We start from the raw sequence: 18,958 nt of genomic DNA, 5'->3' as shown, positions 1-18,958 counted from the left end.
AAAAAAAATAATTTTCCTGTCGCTGCAGCGCCCTGTGGTGGATGATTATGCCAAGAAGTTATCTATGTTGCTAATCCAGTTCGTAGCCCTGCTATCTATATTAAAATAGCGGAGTTTCAATAACAAACGGTTATGACTTACCTTCTCAAAAGCCATCGCCAAAACAATAAATATGGCGTTATATATATGGCGTCTATTTGTGATGATTCATTAATAGCTTGGTACAAGTCGGAGACTCGAATACCTGAATCTCAGGTGAGCGACCCTGTTGGAACCCGTGTTAGTTAATGAAGAGAAGATTTGGCTTTGTTAGGTATTTCATAATTGCTGATGATATGATGTGTTCTAATAGTTTATATATAGTGTTCTAATACTGGTCAGTGAAATAGGTCTGTAGTTAGACATATGATGGGTCACCGGACTTAAAGACTGGAATTATTTTAGCTATTTTCCATTTATTGATTCAGGAACGCTTCCTGAATCAATAAATTGATGAAAAAGACCGTCGAAAATGCAAGATATCACTACTTTAGTTATTTTTAGTAGTTTTGGACAGATTCCATATGGACCGGGAGCCGAACTGCTAGAAAGACCATCAATAGCAGCTTCAGTGCTCTTTTGAGTGATCATGATATCATTCATAATGGAGGTAGCAGAACCGAACTGAATATTACCGGTAAGGGGAAGTTCACTTGTGAAAACAGAACGAAAGAAAGAATTTAATGCAGCAGCGACCTCTGATGAGGGAAGGAACTCGTCTTCCATTATGGAAAGGAAGTCTGATGATGACAGTTTGGGGTTGATTACTTTCCAGAATCTTTTTTTCTGTTGTTTGCTGATATGTGGGAAATATCATGATTGAAAAATGTTGTCTTTAGCTGCTTCAATTTCGGTTTTGCATAACTTTCTTTCCGATAGCACTTCCAGGCATCATCAGAAGTCGACAGTTTAGCTTTTGAATAAGAGCGCTTTCTTTTACTAATACAGCGCCTTACGTGAGAGGTGAACTACGCACTTTCGCACTTGACGAGGTGGTCCTCAGTTAATGCTTGTTCTTCTACATGTACGACAATGACTTAGCGTCGATGCTTCGTTTCCCTTAGTCTGCTTTTTCTAACGGTCGGCTCCTTTTGATGTTTACTGGATGGCGCGGTCGTCGTCTTGTTTTCAGCGAGGACAACGTGAGGCCTATTCTGCGAAGCATGATGACTCCCGTGCGTCGAGAGCGCACAGCAGCTCGAGAAGTGGCGCACAGACGATCTCTCTCCACTGCAGCCAGCGAGTGTCGCAAGCAGCACGTGAGCAGAGAACAGCACAAGCCGCCGCTCGCCGTCGATGGGGGCAAGAAACCGCCTCGTGCTAGGGAGGGGCACCCTGATTCTTCACCTGTTCTTTTTCACTTGCCCCCACGCCATCTGCCGCCCCCCTTCTTCCCTATCCCTTTTCCCTTTTGCTCCCTTGGCTGTGTAGCTGACCCTGGCTTCTGCCTTACCAACACAGCAGAGCTTGGTGAATTTCATTAGCCCATCGCTGAAGAATGACACCAGCAAAACTCTAAACTGAAGGTCTGCCCAGCTCCATAATTAGGCCGAATGAAGTGTTTATCTCTCTCTTACTGGTTAGCGCTTACGTCGTCTTGCTTTTTTTGAAACACCAAGCGTGAGGCCTATGAATGAGATAATCCAACTATAAGCTTTAGAGAATCTGAAGAAATCCAGCAGCCAGAAGCGGAAGGATTGTTTCAGTACAGGCCAGAGGCAAAGTGCGGATAGGTGAGAGGAGCAAGAAAAGCCGAATTTTTTACAAATCACTGTCATCAACAGAATACTCCCCACAATTATTTTGCCTATCGAAAGAAAATTACTGGATCGCATCTGCGAATGTTCATGCCAACAAACACCGCACAGAACAGTTGAAGACTTCTGTGCATTAAAATATTTCGCGTTACGGACGGAACGGTTCTGTCTTTTTCGTCCCACTTTCACTTCCCTCATTGTGCAGGGCAGCAAAGCTAGTGCAATCTTCTTAACCTTCCTCTCTTTCTTTCTGATTAATTCGCTCTCTCGCTTGCAGTAGTTAGCCCACGAAAAACAACACCGATGATAAATTCTCAGCTATTTTGTTACGCCTGACCAGAAATGAGCAAGTAATATTACGGCGCTTCCGAACTGGCGTCGCACTCACACCACACCTCGTGGAACGCTGGCGGCAGCGTCCACAGAACTGTGAGGAACAAAAGGAAAGGCTACCCTGTCGACACTGCAACTGCACAGAAGAAGCGCTCGATGCGGCACATCTCCTTTGCAAGCGATGTGCCACAAAGCACATTCGAAGGGACATTTCCCGAGGACTACTATCACCTACTGATCCGGATGGCCTCCGGGCGGGGGTTCATGGCCTCCATTTTAATTCACTCCTCTTCCACACATATAATGGTTTTAGGTTTGCATTGCCTGATATAGGCAATGAGAGAACGACCTAGGCCCGGATGTCAGTTTCAAAATAAAGACGTTTTCGTCGCTATACCTTTTGTTACGTTTTTGTAGAGTTCATATCCTGGATAACATCAAGAATCTCCTCCCCCACCCTTTTTTTTGTGTGGTCTTGTGCTTCCATTAACAAATAGTAATTTTCTTCTGATTGTACTGCTCTGATCAGCAAGGAGGGCTTCCTTACACTTTTGCTTGTGCAGATCGTGTACAACTGGCTGCTCGAAATGACGCTACGCTGGATTCTGGATTTGGGAGCCAATGGCGATAAGAAAAAGTGAGATGCTTCAAGCCTTGTTGTGCGAATGAAATGAAAAAAAAATTAACAACTATATCTGTGGCATTTCTCTCGCTAACAAATGCGTTCTATAATAAATAATAACTGGCGTCTGTGGAATCGCTTATCCGGCTGTCAGTCCTCTGGAATTCTGTACTGACGACCTCTTGGTGCGAATCACAAACAAAACAAGCGCCGGAGTTTGTTGTGGTTGTTTGAGTTGAAAGCGTATATATTCAGGGAAAAAATTTTGACTCTTGCACTGCCCCGTCAACATAGACTCCGTGGAGACCATTAAGTTTGGATGAGTATGTGGGTGCACCTGCGAATGTGAATTTCGCTCTTTTTTTCTTCTTAGACACTGTTTTACATTTGAGTAGGACATGACAGAGAGCGCCGGTTTTGAGCTGTTCTGCAAACCAAGACGCAGAGAGTTGTAAGTACTGTAAAATAGGAGAAATATGTTGTTCAATGACGCGAATCCAGTGCAAAGCACCGAATACCTGGAAAATAGGTGTTGGGTTAGTGGAAAGATGTACAAGGGAAGGAGCTGACTACGAACTGAATTTTATTAGCCAAAAAACGCGTACATATGAATATAAAAAAATAGAGGCTCATCGAACACGGTACCGCAAGCGCGTGGCATTATCAACAAAACGAAGAAACATCAGCAACATATTGTAGAACCATGTAACAAAGAATAAATAAATGAGTCCGAAAGAGAGAAAGTAGCGGCAACATAAGTTCCAGAATGCGAATTGTTTTTCGTGTGAAGTCATAGATGGTTGACTTAAAGAATTGTCACTAGATATTTAATGCGATTAGCATTCTTTGCCTATTCAGGCGTTTTTAATCTAATCTACTTACGCCGACCCCGTGGTCAAAGTTGTCTACCAGCTTGGGCTAGGTATGTGCTCGTGGTCGTAATGCCATTGTGGTGGTTCCGTCGTCACAATTTCAGCTTTGTGATGTGTTTTCGGGCCGTCGTCATCATGCCTAAGTTGTCTTAACCATGGGTCCTAAGTTGTCTTATAGCTTGAGCCACTAGTTACCTGCTCGGGGCCGTGATGCCGTCATGGTGGTTGCATCATCGTCATTCTAGCTTTGTCATCTGCCTCGTCATACCCTCGTCGTCATGCCACCGTCGTCCTACAGCCGTCATGCACTCATTCCCAAACTGTTGCAATGCCGTCATGTTCGTTTTTTTTTTGTTGTTGATGTGACTCGAGCTTCGTCATACGACTATCGCTATGCCGTCGTGTTCACGCCATCATCGTCATACAGGCTTCGTTATACAGTCGTCGTCGTGCCACTGTTGTCATACACTCGTCGTCATCACATTTTCCTCATAACATTGTCATGCCATCGTCGTCATTGTGTCGTCGTCATTGGGTCATCGTCATAATTTTGTTAAAATACAGTCGTCGGGATGCCATCGCGATCTTTCCATCGTAGTCATCCTAACTACATCGTTCGGCTATCGACATGCCGTCCTGGTCACGCCATTGCCATCAAACAGATGCCGCGATCCCGTCGTCGTAACGCATTGTTGTCACACTCGTCGTCATTCGGTTGTCTTCATACCGTCCCATGTCGTCGTCATACATCTATCGTGATGCCATCGTGGTCATTCTATCGTCGTCATTCTAACTTCGTCATCCGACTATCGTAATGCCGCCACCTTCACACAATCTTCATATATTTGTCGTCATGCCGTCGTCGTCAGGCTGCGGTTTTACAATCGTCATCATTTCACTAACCTCAATTCATTGTCGACGCACTCGCCATCATTCTGCGTTCCTCCTTCCATCGACGTCAGTCCTTCATAATTCTATCGTAATTATGCTATCTTCATTCAATCGTGATTATTACGACGTTGCAATGTCATCGTCTTCATTGGGCCGTCATTGGGTCGTCGTCAGACAGTCGTTATCATCAATCTATTGTCGTACCGATGTCGTCATGCCGGCGTGATCGTTCCAAGGTCGTCACTCCAGGTTCGTCATCCGGCTGTCGTCAAGCCGTCATTATGCCGTCATTATGCGTGTCATTTAGGTCATGAAACAGCCACCTACCCTCGGTATGCACCAAAATTGGCATAGTATGACAAGAGTGTAGGCGATGTAAATGATAGGTCATGATATGAGTGTCATAACATAGGCGTCATGTAGGTCATGAAACAGCCGCCTACGTCTTGGTGCTCTCGTGCTCCTTTTGTTAACTTGGTAGTCTCCCCGCACACTGCTTCGCATAAAATTGATTCCCACAGGGAGTGTGATCTGCCAGCTCTTTTTAAATCTTGTCATCATGTAACCGTGGTAAAGCCGCCGTTGTCATGATATCGTCGTCATTCCGTCGTCGTCATCCCAGCTTCGTCATCAAGTTGTCGTCATGCCAAAGTCGTCAAATTATCATCATGATGCACTCCTCTTCATTCCACTATCTGCATGTCATCGTCATCACGCTGTAGTCGTTATACGATCGTCGTCATTTAATAATCACAATCTCATTGTCGTCATACCATTTTGGTCGTACAATCAACCTTATTCTTCGTTATTCCATTATCGTCACGACGTCGGAGTTACACAGTCGGCGTCATGCCACCATTATCCTGGTCCCTCTTGGCAAGCGAGTGAGATTGCTCAGTGGGACGATGCTGGAGTACATAATATATAGCCGAAACAATAGAATTCTCTGAGTGGCCTCTTCAGATATTAAATAAAGGTGACCAGAAAGACGATATGTCGCTACACTGCTCGAATGCTAATCGCATTACTATTGACAGTCATCGTGAGATGAGGTCTGCTGCAATTTCTTTTTACACAAAAAGTGTTAGAGTTTTCACGCCTATTCTAACAGTGATGTCGGTCTAGTAGAGCTGTCTCTTCAAAACTTACTTCCGCCAGATGATGCAGCTCAAGACAAGATTAGTCGTTCTTCCATTTGTGAAATCTCAAGAGTATCCACTGCCGTTCATCAATAGTACGTACAAAGTACAGCCTTAACTATTCAATATGCAAATAAACGTGAGATATCAATGCAAGTATGCAAATGCATGTCAATGCAAAAAAATGCGTTCGTGGCTGTAACGGTACTTGAATATTATTTCTTTTCCTTTAGTTCGTTATGGGAAATATAAATGCAACTGCGTTTTTCTTTTTTTCTTTTTAGCTAAGTTGTCTCTTCCATATGTACGCTCTGCTGATATGTAGAGCTCGGGTGTCAACACTGCGCGCATGCTCAGGTTCCAGCATCGCGTGCGGTTGCTGCGCATCGGCGTCTTCATGGTGATGACCATAGGCTTCCTGTACCAGGCATCCAAAGTGGTTGAGGAGTACCTCAGCTTTCCCAGCGCCGTCGACGTTCGTATTGAGGGCACCGAGGTGCTCCTCTTTCCTGGCCTCTCGGTCTGCGTCACCAACTGGTTCGTGTCTCTTCAGTGCCTTTTTTAACGCTGCGTCCGAACTAATGAGCGCTTTCACTACAGTAATGTCAAATGTCTGCAAGGCATTCCTCTCCTCCGACTTTCTTTCATGGGCTCCCACTTTTCAGCCATTCACGAGCGAGTAGCAAAATCGCCGTGGTAAGGCAGATTTCGTCTGGTCTTCACCATTCAGTGGCGCTCCAAAATGCAAACGCTAAAAGAAATGCTAACATTGTTTTTTGTATGTGACGAGAGGACGTATATGTACCGTTTAGAAAGAGTTCGGTGATGCCTTCGTCTTGCTCGACAACCTGGTAGCTACGTCCAAGCCCCCTAAGCGCAAATTGAAGCGATAAAAAGAAAACGAGCTTTTTTTTTTTGCAGTTTCCCAATAGACAGCTGGGATCAGGCAGCACAGTTTCATTATTTCAGACCGCTAGCGCGATTTTCTGTTCGATTCGCGCTCCTTCGATCGGCGGCCCTTCGCAACACGGCGCTGACGCATGACCGTAACGCTTGTAATGACTATCTCGCTTACTTGCTCTGCGCTAACACCAGTCAATTTCTGAAAGAGTATAAACGTTGTCACAAAGGCTGCTGAATGCACATCTGAAGACAGTTTCATAGTATCGATAAATAAATAAACGAGGTTATATATAGGTGACGTAATGCATTAAATAATGACGTTACTTTGCTGTGCCCAGTGAATAAACGCACGCCTAAAAAAAATAATAGAGCAAGATTTTTTGCTCGCCTTCACCTTTCTACGTTCTTTCAGGATTAGCAAGACCAAACTCTGCGAGCACTACCAGGAGTTCTGCGACACCAACAACACTAGCGTAGGTATTTCAAAACGTCATCGCCCCATGGGTTTTTCAGTAGCTACTTGTCTATGCTAAGTGCTTATTTTACGTGTAGCTGAAGGCCGCGAAAAACAACCAAAACGCTACACAAATAAAACAGTCTTAATTATGAAGCTGTAAATCAGGGCTATATTCTACTAGCTTCCACTTATGGGAGGTAGGATAAGATAGAGAGAAAGAGGGGGGGGAGAGATGGATATCAGAAAGGCAGGTATGTTAACCAGCCAATAGTTCGGTTGGCTACCCTACGCTGGAGGAAGGGAGAAGGGACAGAGAGAAATCGGAGAGAGGGGGCATATAAAGACGTGCACGGGACAGAACTGGGTTAAAAGCCGCTCGTACAAACCAGACGTTCTCAGAAAGCACAAAGGAGACAGGTTGGAAATACTGGTAAAGTCATGCGTAAATGTGTTATCGAGCTCGAGTAAAAGCGCGGCGAAATTTTCGTAACTCGTCGAATGACTGGCCAATGTTCAAACGTGAAAGCCGTAAAATCTACAGTATGTATGCCTATTAGGCTTTTTTTTTATTTGTTCATGCTTCTACAGGTAGAAGAGCTGAAAAGACTGCTGCTAACCGGTGGCAACCTTGGAGACATAGCTCACACCTCTGAAGATGTTCTGCAAATCGGCTTTGTTAACCCAACGCAGTATTTCTTCGAGTTTTATCTGAGCCCAAAGTAAGTAAGACCATTGACTAGTTTGTCCCCTAGCTTAGCATTCATGCATCGCACTACGCATGCAAACGTTGTTTGCATAACCGTAAAAGTGTGTGACTTATGACGGAATCAGCATTGAACTGAGGAAGCTGAGATACAGAGAAGAGACAGAACTATAAGATTATAAGATTATACATTCGAAAGCAGCGTGGAACTAGATGGTGATGTAGGATTAGAAAATCTAGAGCGATTTTCTTAACGGGGTATATGGGTTATTGGTGGTCCGCGGGGGAAGCTGTGGGACCAGACGTATTTGCACGAACAAGCAGACAACCTCCTCAAGAAATCCCAAAATAAGCTGCCCAGCCTGTTCAAGAACAGCCTACGACAAACTGAACATCTCGTTCTAACAAACAATGGAAAAAGTTGTTCGCTTCAAAACAGAGAAAAAAGACACAGTAATTTTACATTGTTTCATACACCTTCTGGAAACCTGCAGAAATTCATCGAAACATTGACGGAAAATGGTCGTAAACATATCGTCAACATTTTTTATAAGGCTACATTTCGGTAGCCAAATATGGCATTGAGAAATGAGTACTCGATCTCCAGGCCATCTGAAATTTTAGTCATGTGATGTGACTTATGGGGAGGCTATGCATCAGGCTGCCGCTCTGCGAATGAAAATATCTCTAACGTGAATAAGCCCTTAAAAGCTCCTACGTGTGGTTCCAGAAATTTACGAGTGGCTAGTCGAAAACGACAAGACCGCATTCGCTTATCGTGAGCGAAAATGGTCACTCTCGCCAGACGCCTCTGTAGTTCAGCGGTCATTATCAGGCTAATACTGATAACACAGAGAAACAATTCCCGTCACTTTCTTTATTAACCGAACTTTTTTTTAGCGAAGATAGTTTAGCGAAGATAATGTACGAATGTGTGCCTCTTTCACAACTGGTCCAAACAATTCGAGTGGCCGGTAGCGAAGTGTAAACTTTTGTCGTGTGTTGCGTGAAAGTCGCGAGTGAAAGTCGGTGTGTGGTGATAAAGTGGTTTCCGGCCCACATGGGCAGTGATGTGTCGGATCGCGGCAACGCTAACCATAACGAGATGGCAAACGCGGTGGCGCGAGGACTAACCAACCGTGCCGCTGCTACTACAGCCGACCCGTCGTGGTGGTGGGAAACCAAGGACAAAATGACTTCCTACAACGAAATTGTGAAATGGTACCGACTAGAGCTAAGGACTATGCCGCCACCTCATCCGGGCTTGACCCGTAAGGAGGCGGTTTTATATAGACAACTTCAAACGGGGTCGTTATTCACCCCGGTGCTGATGAGGCACGTGTGTCCAAGTGTTTATGAAAGTGATCTGTGTTGTGTGTGCCGAAATGAAAGAGCCACTGCAGCTCCTTTGGGACTGTGCTAAGAATCCGCACGAAGCTGCAACGATAACAACGATCCCGCCATGGCTCGAGGCCGCAACAAGGTGCTATGACCAAGATGTCCAAACCCAGGCCGTCCAGCAGATCTTGGCCTCGGCGGCTCTCAAAAGGCAACGACCGAGCGAAACCGGAGGGAGGCTGCCAACCCAAAAGAGGGGCAGGCGCGGTTGGCCAAAGGGAATAGTGCGGCCGCGGCCGAAGTAGAGGCACCACACGCCGCGAAGACGTCATGGCCGCGTTACGGTAACGCCTCCCTAACAGGGGAAGGCTAACCGTTCTGCAGGCGTTCACAACAAAGTTTCTTCACTCACTCCCTCAATCTTCTCTCAAGTGCCTCATAATCAGAAAGTGGTTTTGGCACGTAAAACCCCAAATATTATTATTATTATTAATCTTCTCTCAAAATCAACGTTATCCTATCCTAAACATTGTGAGCGACTAGACATACCGTTTGACGTCCCAGGTTGTGAGATCGTTCCCCACATGCGGCAAGTTGTTTTTTTCATCCACTTTCATTTCCATTAATTTATCGTTTCTATATTTCATTTATTAAGCACGAGTAATTTCCCCTATGTTGTCCCTGGTGTCAATGTTTGTTGGCTTCTTATGATATGACAAATAAAAATCTTGCCCCTCGGTTAACCCCCTTTCTTCTCGTTTAAGACATCCTGTTTGTTTCACACGGTGCCTCATTTTGCGTATACAGCACTCTACGCGCTAACTCTGAAACAAACATGAGTATTCGCTGTAATAATCATTGCTCAGACGTTCTTGTGATAGTTGAAGTGGCGTGCGGAAATGCGCTGCATTTGCCGCAAACGTTAAGTTTACGCAGATGTTGCTGTCAACCGTCGACGTGTCTAGGTAGCCGACAAAATTAGTCAACCGTGATCCCCATAGTCACTTACTATCCGGTCAAGAGCTTCCACGTCGACATTTCACTATAAATGTGCCATGTAGCACAATGAAACACATGTCATTGCCCGCTGACTTCGACGTGTTTATGTGAATAATTGCATAATTTATTTCATAAAATTTATTTGAGAAGTGAGAGATGTGCACATGGGGAAGGGGAAAACCCTACCGCCATCGCTAAAGCTTAAAGGGCGCACTAAGTATAAAGATTAGGTCAAGCTGAAATGTTAATCTAGGCCTACAGAGCCCCACACGCGTCTCTTAGTGTAATCAGATCATCCGTAACTTAGAACATTACGAAAACGTAGGGCAGAAATTGGCGCCATCGTTGTGAAGAGACCTGCTGGTGATGTCTACTTTCGACATATTTGATGTCTGAGCCTCAAATATGTTCTGCGCGCATTTCACTGACTTGACTGATCTAATTGAACTCTATTCCATTACATCACACTCATTTTTGTCGTTTTCTTTCGGCCATATTTATTCTATTATGAGGCGCATCACACTAGGACGCAGAGGTGGCTGCCTTCTGAGAGAGGAACTAAGGTGATGCTCAAATTACTCCGATATCATTCAAGTGTACGTTTCTCATTCTATTTATTATTTTCCAACTGCCATCTACATATGAGCAAAAGTAACAGGCGAAGCGCCATGACATTACGTCATAGCTTACCGTGCTACTGTGCAAACATGAATTATGTCAGGCCTTCCCACGTATAACTGCCTTCATGTGTCTCCTTTCTTACAGCGTTACTCGACAATCATACTCCCGCCTGCCAAGCCAGATGTGTTACACCATGAATTGGAGGCACGACTCCAAGATCGATACCGTCCACCAAAACGTCCTGGCCTTCGGTTTGTGCGCACGGCTATTCCATTCGCCGAAGCTTCAAGTGCCATTAGACGAAGGAAGAGGCGTCGTTAATGCTCCATTTCAGAAACACAGCAGGGGTTAAAGTTAAGTCTTAACATACTCGAGCCTAGCACGAAACAACTTTGTTTGTCTGTCTTAAATGAAGGGTATATGTATCCGTAAATTATTTGGTGCAGCATTGAGTATCACACGTACTACATACACCCTTCGAAGAAGACCGATCTGAAAAAATGACAATGCACAATATTTAAGCTGCAGAGCAAAAGTCTCGCGTACGAGCGCCTGCAACAGGCTAACTTTTTTTTTCGTCTGCTTCTCACTTTGAAACTTGCTATGGTTCACTCAGTCACAAGCCTTTAACTAGGTGCATTCTCGATCATTGTCGTGAAATGCTCATAGATATTAAGGTAATCGTTACAGAGGAACCAGTGACGAAATTATGCGTAGATTTCACTCATCTTGACTGCATTTTCAGAGATGAACGTGCTCTTTGCCTGGCCCGAAGACGACCTCATAGAAATGGATGAATTCGAAATGAACCTCGGCTTTCACCACGTTGACACAAACACAGCGGGAAAGAAGCATGCCATGGCTTTCAAGCCCTCAGGCGACTTCGTCTTCGGAATCGTGCAGGTCGGTGGGCATGGGCGATTCAAATGGACTGCACGGAAAATCAACATTGCAATACACCCTCCGTGTTATGCTTTCATTGGCGCATTGTCCAATCGTTGCTGATGTAGCTCCCTTTCGAGTTAATTTTCTGTATTGGTTTCGAAAGCTGCACTTGCACTTGCAATGCACTTGCAATGGGGGGTTGTTAGTGAAGCAAGAATCTCTAAACGTGTCTTTAATGGGCATAAATAACTAAATAAATCTTACGTATAAGAAGGGTACCGAAAAGCTAAGGCCCTGCAAAATACTAATTTCGCTCTACTTCTTCATCTCCTCACCCCGAGTTCGCACTCCTTCGGCTTCATTACACTTCGAATATTAAAGCATAGGTGGGCATAACCGCTAGCGAACTTTAGAAGTAAATACAGGAGTGTTAATAAATAAAATGTAATTAGAGGAATGTTAACGCACTAAATTTTGAAAAGTAATAATTTGATATGAATGTACAAATCAAATAAATACGTACAGACATTTTCTTTAAATATTCTATTTGTGTTGGACGTCGTCGACTGAATGAATGAATGAAACGCTTTCATCAAGGAAAGGGACGACTCTCAACCGCTGGTAGGCGTTAGCGTCTGGCTTAATGGCTTGCTGGATGAAATGCATCTTCATCGCAGTTTTTGTTCTTCACGCCGATGCGGTCCCCCGAACTTCTTGCTAGATGTATGTTGAATTCGTCCGATCTCACATTGGCCGTTCGACCTCTCTTACACCACACATTCTGGTATGCTTATAGGAGCGCAACTTTTGTGCATAGTCTTTAGTTACTGTATTTACGTAGTTACCGGTATATGAAACAAGAAGCAATGCTGCGGCCAATGCAACCCTGGGATTCTTATTGGCGTCGTTGGGAATTGTAGCCCGAGAGCAGGTACATTTAGGAATTGTAGCCTGAACCAAGTATTTAGTGAGTGGCTACAGTAACCAACCGCCTCTGCTCCAAAGTTGGGATATTTTTTTATATAGCAAGGTAGGTTGGAGCGCGGATACAACCGCTAGTAACGTCTGATCAAAGAAGGCATTTTCTTTGGCTAACACGTAAGGCATTCCCGCCTCCAGACGAAGAAAAGCATGCTTTTATGACTGGGCGAGCGGATTGGGAGGTCGGTGGGAGGCTGCAATATAGTCTGGCCCTCCTAACTGAAAGCCCTGCACACGCCTATGTTTATAGGATAGCTTCTTGTTTCAGGTTGTCAGATGCTTCATGCATATTTACTGCCGGGCATCTGGCATCTGTTTGTGAGACTTACGCTTTATTAGTCTGCGGAGCAATCGTAGGCGGTTGTGTATGCTGTGTCTGCCAATACTTGGCCGAAAGCCTGCCGGGGCTGGGTGCAGTCCTGGTTGTGCGTATTCGATTTAATGCTGTATTCTCGTGTTTATCATTCTCTCTGCCAGTTTGTCGACTGTTAATGTTGAGGTCGTAGATTTGATGGCTTCATGTGGTCTCTGCCTGGTTTCGGCATACGGTAAAAAATGCTCTACAGATTTAGGTAGATCCCATACCATGTTTTTAAAGGCATTATTTGCACTATTCAAAATAACACAGCAAATGAAACGTATGACTGGGGAAAAGTAAACAAAGTGAGAAACGTTAAATTAAGGGTTGACGCCCGATCCAGTGGTACATAGTGTTTTTACTATTCGACATGCTGCCCGCATCACCATATGAAAATGGTTTTAACATAGGGAAAGTGATTGCACGAACAGAATCGGAGAACTATCTATTGCACAACAAAGCGACAGAATGGCACTGCTCGTACTATCGCCTTTATTGTGTTTTCTCCCCTGACTTCCGCAAACCATCGACAAAGAAACATTTAACAACAGCTCGAAATGTTACTGTTAGTTTGGTAACCTAGTTTTGGTGTTAGCGGTGTAAACTACCAACATTATGGAAATATAACCATCTATAAGCTCTTTCTTTTTTCGTTTCTTTCTTTTTAGTTTCTTATCGTGTTTTTTCTTTTTTGCGTGCATTTCGATTTATGTGCGAAAGTGCCTGTAGCGTTAGAAACAACAAAAAACTGAGGAGGCTTACGCGAATTTAAGTAGTAATGTGCAACCACGATCAAAATACCATTAATATAGATATAACTCTTCAGAGGTGCTTGCGCAACCGGGAAAGAAAACGCAACCAGCATATACAAGAATAAAGGTTGTGCGGCTTGCATAGGCAGAGAGAAAGAATTTATTGGAAGCTGGTGATGTCATCTCTGCTGTATGCAAGGCTTCATGAGATCTTTGAGGTGACATCGAGATTGAAGAATACAGGAGGAGGAGTTACTGAATCTAACCGATTACGCTACTGGATTAGTTCTTCTATCTATTATTCTTTTAATTACAGTGTCTCGTTGTTGACATTTAGTTCTATCTTTCTCGCACCCTTGAATGCTTATCTGGAAGCGGCAACACATTGGTAATGCCTTGCGTCCTTGTCCGTTTCTCTTAACTCCGCCGGCAGGATCTCCGCCGTGGGTATGCGCCATGAATATTCACGTCGAACATCCTAGCTGTGCCCATTCTGTGGTAAAAATGATGTAGTTCGTCATTATTTTTTGTATTCTGTCGCAGATTCACAACCAAATGCAAGAAAAAAAATTTTTACAAATATCACTTTTACACAAACTGCAGTGAATTTTACAATTCCTGACGTTATATCTCTCAGAGCCTCCTCTCTTGGCCAATGTCACAAGGATAGGCTTGCTCAGCCGTTCCAGAGTCTATAATGGTATTACAGGCGCTTTCTAGTTAAATTTCTATTTCATTATTTTTTTGTTTGCATTCCTTTCATTACACCCCAGTTATCTCTCTTGTTCTCTCGACATGATTAATCACCTTTTCATTCCATCCGAATTTTCGCCAATCCCGCGCATAGTAGACATGAGCCACTAACATAGATCAAACAAAAAAAAAACACCGTCAACAACATATAACAGGCATGCTATAGCTTCTGCGTTTTAAGTTCGAGGTTAACGGGCCTGTTTATTTTGTTTTGGATATTTCTGCTTTTATCTGCTCATTGTGTCTATCTTTTACCGTAGCTATCTGTTGCTAAGAAAAGTGCTGTTACCACAGTGGCGTTATATTAGTGGTCAACAGTTGGATCTTGTTCTGTGGTCGGTGTTGTCACAGGAAGGAGTCGTATCTCTGCCTGCTCCCTTCGCCACCAAGTGTGACAACTACAGCCGGTACCTGCGCCTACCAAAGTACAAGGTCCAGTACTCAAAAGAGGTCAGTGCCACCTTCTTTTAGGCCACTTTGTACACCTGTTCGGGCTATAGCAAGACCACACTTAAATAAATATTATTCCTCCAATGCTTCCACAATGTTATGGAGGCCTTTTTAGACGAAATTTCGACATGCAAAACTGCTTTCTTCGTGGAATCTTGAAGCCCTATGTCAATTTGGCGGCGATCCTTAGCTGTTATGGCCGCGTTCCAGTGTCGTGGGAACGACGTAATATGTGCGGATCGTTACGACTTCTGTGAACTATTCCGAAAATAAGAAGAAATAAAATTTACGTGCATCGCTTAGTTGCGAAAATAAAGTAGAAGTTGTTCACATAGTCAAATGTTCGACAAAAACTCATCTCGTAAGATAAAAAACACAAAGTTAGTTGACGTTCCGCAACCTATGCGGGTTTACAATGCAGTGATAACGATGTCGTCAAATTATGTACGTAGCAGGTGGCGAAATGAATGGGTATGAACAATGGGCAAGGTGCCATTCGTACGGTTTCTTGCATATCTGGTTTTGACTCTATCAATGGACAAGGAACTCGTATTGGTTCCGAAATGTCAATTAACTTTTGATTAGTTCATAAGTGTGAGCTTTATAGGTTTTTCTCTAGTTTAAATTGTTGTTCTTGTGGCCTCTGAATTCGAGGTTGCTTACGTTAATCTTTGCCCTTTTCTCTGTCTTTCTAGATATGTTACGAAGAGTGCCGGAAGGAAATAACGCGCCAAGTGTGCGGATGTATCCCAAATGATTACGCCTGGCGAAATCACATAAGCGAAAAAGTCTGCGACTTGGCCGAGACAAGTAAGTCGTGTTTTATTGCGACACGAATTAGGTGGACACTCTAGGCGCATTCGTGCCGTCGCCGTCACCGTGAGCTTCCGTACAAAGTACAAGAGGGATAAAATTGTTTCCGCTCGCCGTATCGTGTACATGCGAGTGAAAACGTGCTAGTGTGAGCCGGCGCTCGGCGGCTCATCTCGCCCACGCAAGAGAGGAAAGCGGAGAGGAAGCGCGCCGTCTGCCGTCGCGCTGAAGGCTCCGGGAGGAGTGTAGGAAAGAGGGGCGCTTTCTACTTCGGACTGCCTGGGCGGGCGCGCGCCTCCGCCTGGGCTCCTGTATATTGAAAGACATCTGCGCCGGGACAAAGTCCGCCGCGCGCTGTCTTTCCGCGGCTTAGTTCGCGTTTATGCAAATGCAGCACAAAGGTCAACTCGCTCGTTGCTGCTATCGCGCTTCCTCACTCCAGCGTTTTGACAGCGAGTTTCCGCTGCCATCGAGTGAGATGTGTTCATGTATGTTTGTGCACGCGTGACACCATGCTTGTTAGTTTAGTTAGTGTGACTATGTTTGCAAGTATATACCGCTGACAAAACTAGTGTGCTTGCTTCATATTGTTGTCCACTAATTTGCTGTCATAATGGATGCTTCGCTTTTCGTGCGAAACTGCAATTTTTTTTTCAGCAGTGCAGAATAGAGGCTGAACACATTGCTCACTACATCGGGGCTCAAATATGTATACAAATAAAATGCTCTAGTACAATGTATTAGGTGTCTTTAAGCATATCAGTGACACATAATTAGAATTATTTCCAGTTGCAATCACTGTGCAAAAATGTGGCTTTAACAATTATTTTCATAAAATGAGCCTTTTCCTAAAGTCGATAAGAGGTGCAACGCTGTAATGTAAATTTCGTGCAAAGGCTAATCTGAAAAACAAGAATGACAAAGTGAGTCACGATGGATGACTAGCTTCATTGTTCGTTATTTAAACATTACGGTTGTGTCTCTTTTTTATTGCGATAGCAATTATATTAATATTCCAAGCAAATTTCTGCCGCCGTCGGCGTCGCCGGAATGTACCGTATAAAGTCCAAGTGCGCTAAGATCGTGGCCACTCGCCCTGTGGTCTAGGTTCGAGTGAAAGCTTACTAGGGTGACCCGGGGAGAATGGTGTCTTGATGCAGCTGTGTGTTCTCGCGCTCCTAAAGGGGGGAAGGCGGAAAGGTTCACGCCGTCTTCTCACTCGCCCAAGGGGGGAGGGGGGGAGAGAGAGATATGCGCGAGCTTGGGGGATGCGGGGGGAGCGGCTGTTTAAGACGCATCTCCTCTTCCACTACAGCTGTAGCGGCTAAGCGCGACCACACGCGTCCTATATTGGAGGCAACCTGCAGTGGGTTCGAAGGCTATATTCGTGTGCGCTATATTCTCGCAGGGCTAGTTCGGGTTGAAACGAGAGGCGGCACGACGGCGAATTCGCTCACCACTGCTGCCGCTCTTCATCACGACAGTATCCCGACAGAGAGTGTCCGCGTGTTTGTCTACGTGCGTGTGACAACGTGCTTGTTAATTTCGTTAGTAAGCAATATGTTTGCACCAGTTTATGCAGATGATGAAACGATTAAGTCTTACTTCGTATAGCTACCTAATAATTTCCTATCACAATCAGTGCTTCTCCTTTTGGGCGAAACTGTGACTCTTTCCTCCATTTTCCATCGCATTTTTTTTCACTTGGCTGATATCAGAATATACACAAAACAATATAGGTCGTCCATCTTGTCGGACACCGCAATACCATGCATTATTGCATAGCGTCAAGAATGTTTATTTCCGCGTACGGAAACGCAAGCGTTTCTTGGCGTCAAGCTAATTCTAACACAGCATGGGTAGGATTGAATTCTGCATTATCAATGTCTTGTGAAAGCAATTCTAACACGGCCATTTTTTTCGCCTTTCTTGTTCTTTGCCCTCAGTTCACTGCGTTCACAAAGATGGCCGAGCAATGTACAGCGTGGTCTGCAATGAACGCTGTCACACGGCGTGCAGGTGGGCACAAGGTCCTCATAGATTGCTTCCTTGGAGACCTTTGCCAGGAGCAAAGTGCCGCGTACCCACAAGTAAAACAGAAGCGAGTAGATTAACAGAGAACGCTGCTGCGGTTTCGTATACTTTGTGTGGCAGGGCCGCATCCGTAAGCCGCCTTATTCGTTATATACTGCCAGGAGACGAGAGTTTGGCTTTTCCGTGTTTTATTTTGCAAAATAGTGGTGTCATTTCTATATCGTTGTGACTAAACTGAGCAGTAAAATATATGAACCCTCTCCTGAGGAGAAGATACTTTTCTTGTAAGGTGTAGCGTACATATATTGGATACCAGTGTAGCTTGTTTAAAGTTTATTGCGCAACTAGGGTGCATGAATATACATCATGTACGCCGTAATTGCGTGTAACTTTCGCTGGATAGGATTAGTCAAATTGTATTTCCCTGTAATGCAAAGCGCACGTTGCTGTTGGAACAGGCATATTGGCAGGCAGACAGTTTACAGGCAACCTTGAGTAAGTTAACGGACCCCTGACGAAGACAACAAATTAGTGATGGATATAAATCGCACTCCTCCTAAAATGGTGCCAAATGCATTGTCTGTGCAACGTGCTTTCAAGTGCTTGCTCAGGTGCCTACTCTTTCGGGGAGAGAACCTAGTGTTGCGCAATTATTCAGCCTGAAACAAAGAAGCAAACAAGCAAATATTATTTCATAGTTTTCTATAAAGAGGCAGATCCACTACGTTTAGAGGTACATCAAATTTTTTAAGTTCACATTTGTTGGCTTTCTCAGGGAGACCATCTATAAGGCAACGCAGTCGGCATGGAAACAAGAAACCAGCATGTCTATGGAGGGGTGAGTGCCGCATTGAGTGTGAAAAAAGAGAATCCTTTTCGTTTTGACGGTCTCTTCGAATCACTAATGTGACATAGTAGAAATAATATAACTCTTTATGAAATGTTATATCATGGTACGATATAGCATAATGGTATGGCATTGAATCTGTTGCTCACGAGATGCTAAGTATGGCATCGCAACTTATATTACACTACCGCTAATACGAACCAGATTTAGCCGAATGTCTTGTTGGGAGGAACAACGTTTGGACATTCGGTCGGTTTCCCGTCGATCCATTGCAAATAATAATAATAATAATAATAATAATAATAATAATAATAATAATAATAATAATTACAACAACAACAAATATAACACAAACCGGTTTCAGCTGCACTTTCGCAACCGCCACTGACGCCTACTAAGTGGCTACGGGAG

The 18,958-nt window shown here is 44.2% G+C and overlaps 1 protein-coding gene across 2 annotated transcripts in view; it reads left to right on the top strand.

Moving 5' to 3' along the window:
* The window catches only part of LOC142575939 (uncharacterized), a 70,522-nt gene that overhangs the window by 2,833 nt on the left and 48,731 nt on the right, over nt 1-18,958 (top strand). For both annotated transcript variants that reach the window (XR_012826742.1, XM_075685760.1), the window contains exons 2-11: nt 2,693-2,766; nt 6,011-6,190; nt 6,969-7,033; nt 7,606-7,732; nt 10,819-10,925; nt 11,420-11,577; nt 14,755-14,853; nt 15,549-15,663; nt 17,613-17,685; nt 18,476-18,538. Coding sequence is in view for 1 of the 2 variants with exons in the window: in XM_075685760.1 (XP_075541875.1) it covers nt 2,717-2,766; nt 6,011-6,190; nt 6,969-7,033; nt 7,606-7,732; nt 10,819-10,925; nt 11,420-11,577; nt 14,755-14,853; nt 15,549-15,663; nt 17,613-17,685; nt 18,476-18,538 (1,037 nt within the window). In the remaining variant the exon portion in view is untranslated. The remainder of the gene's footprint in view (nt 1-2,692; nt 2,767-6,010; nt 6,191-6,968; nt 7,034-7,605; nt 7,733-10,818; nt 10,926-11,419; nt 11,578-14,754; nt 14,854-15,548; nt 15,664-17,612; nt 17,686-18,475; nt 18,539-18,958) is intronic.

The sequence above is a fragment of the Dermacentor variabilis genome, chromosome 3 (genome assembly GCF_050947875.1).
Source record: "Dermacentor variabilis isolate Ectoservices chromosome 3, ASM5094787v1, whole genome shotgun sequence".
NCBI lineage: Eukaryota > Metazoa > Arthropoda > Arachnida > Ixodida > Ixodidae > Dermacentor > Dermacentor variabilis.
This window is presented reverse-complemented; position numbering and strand designations above follow the sequence as displayed.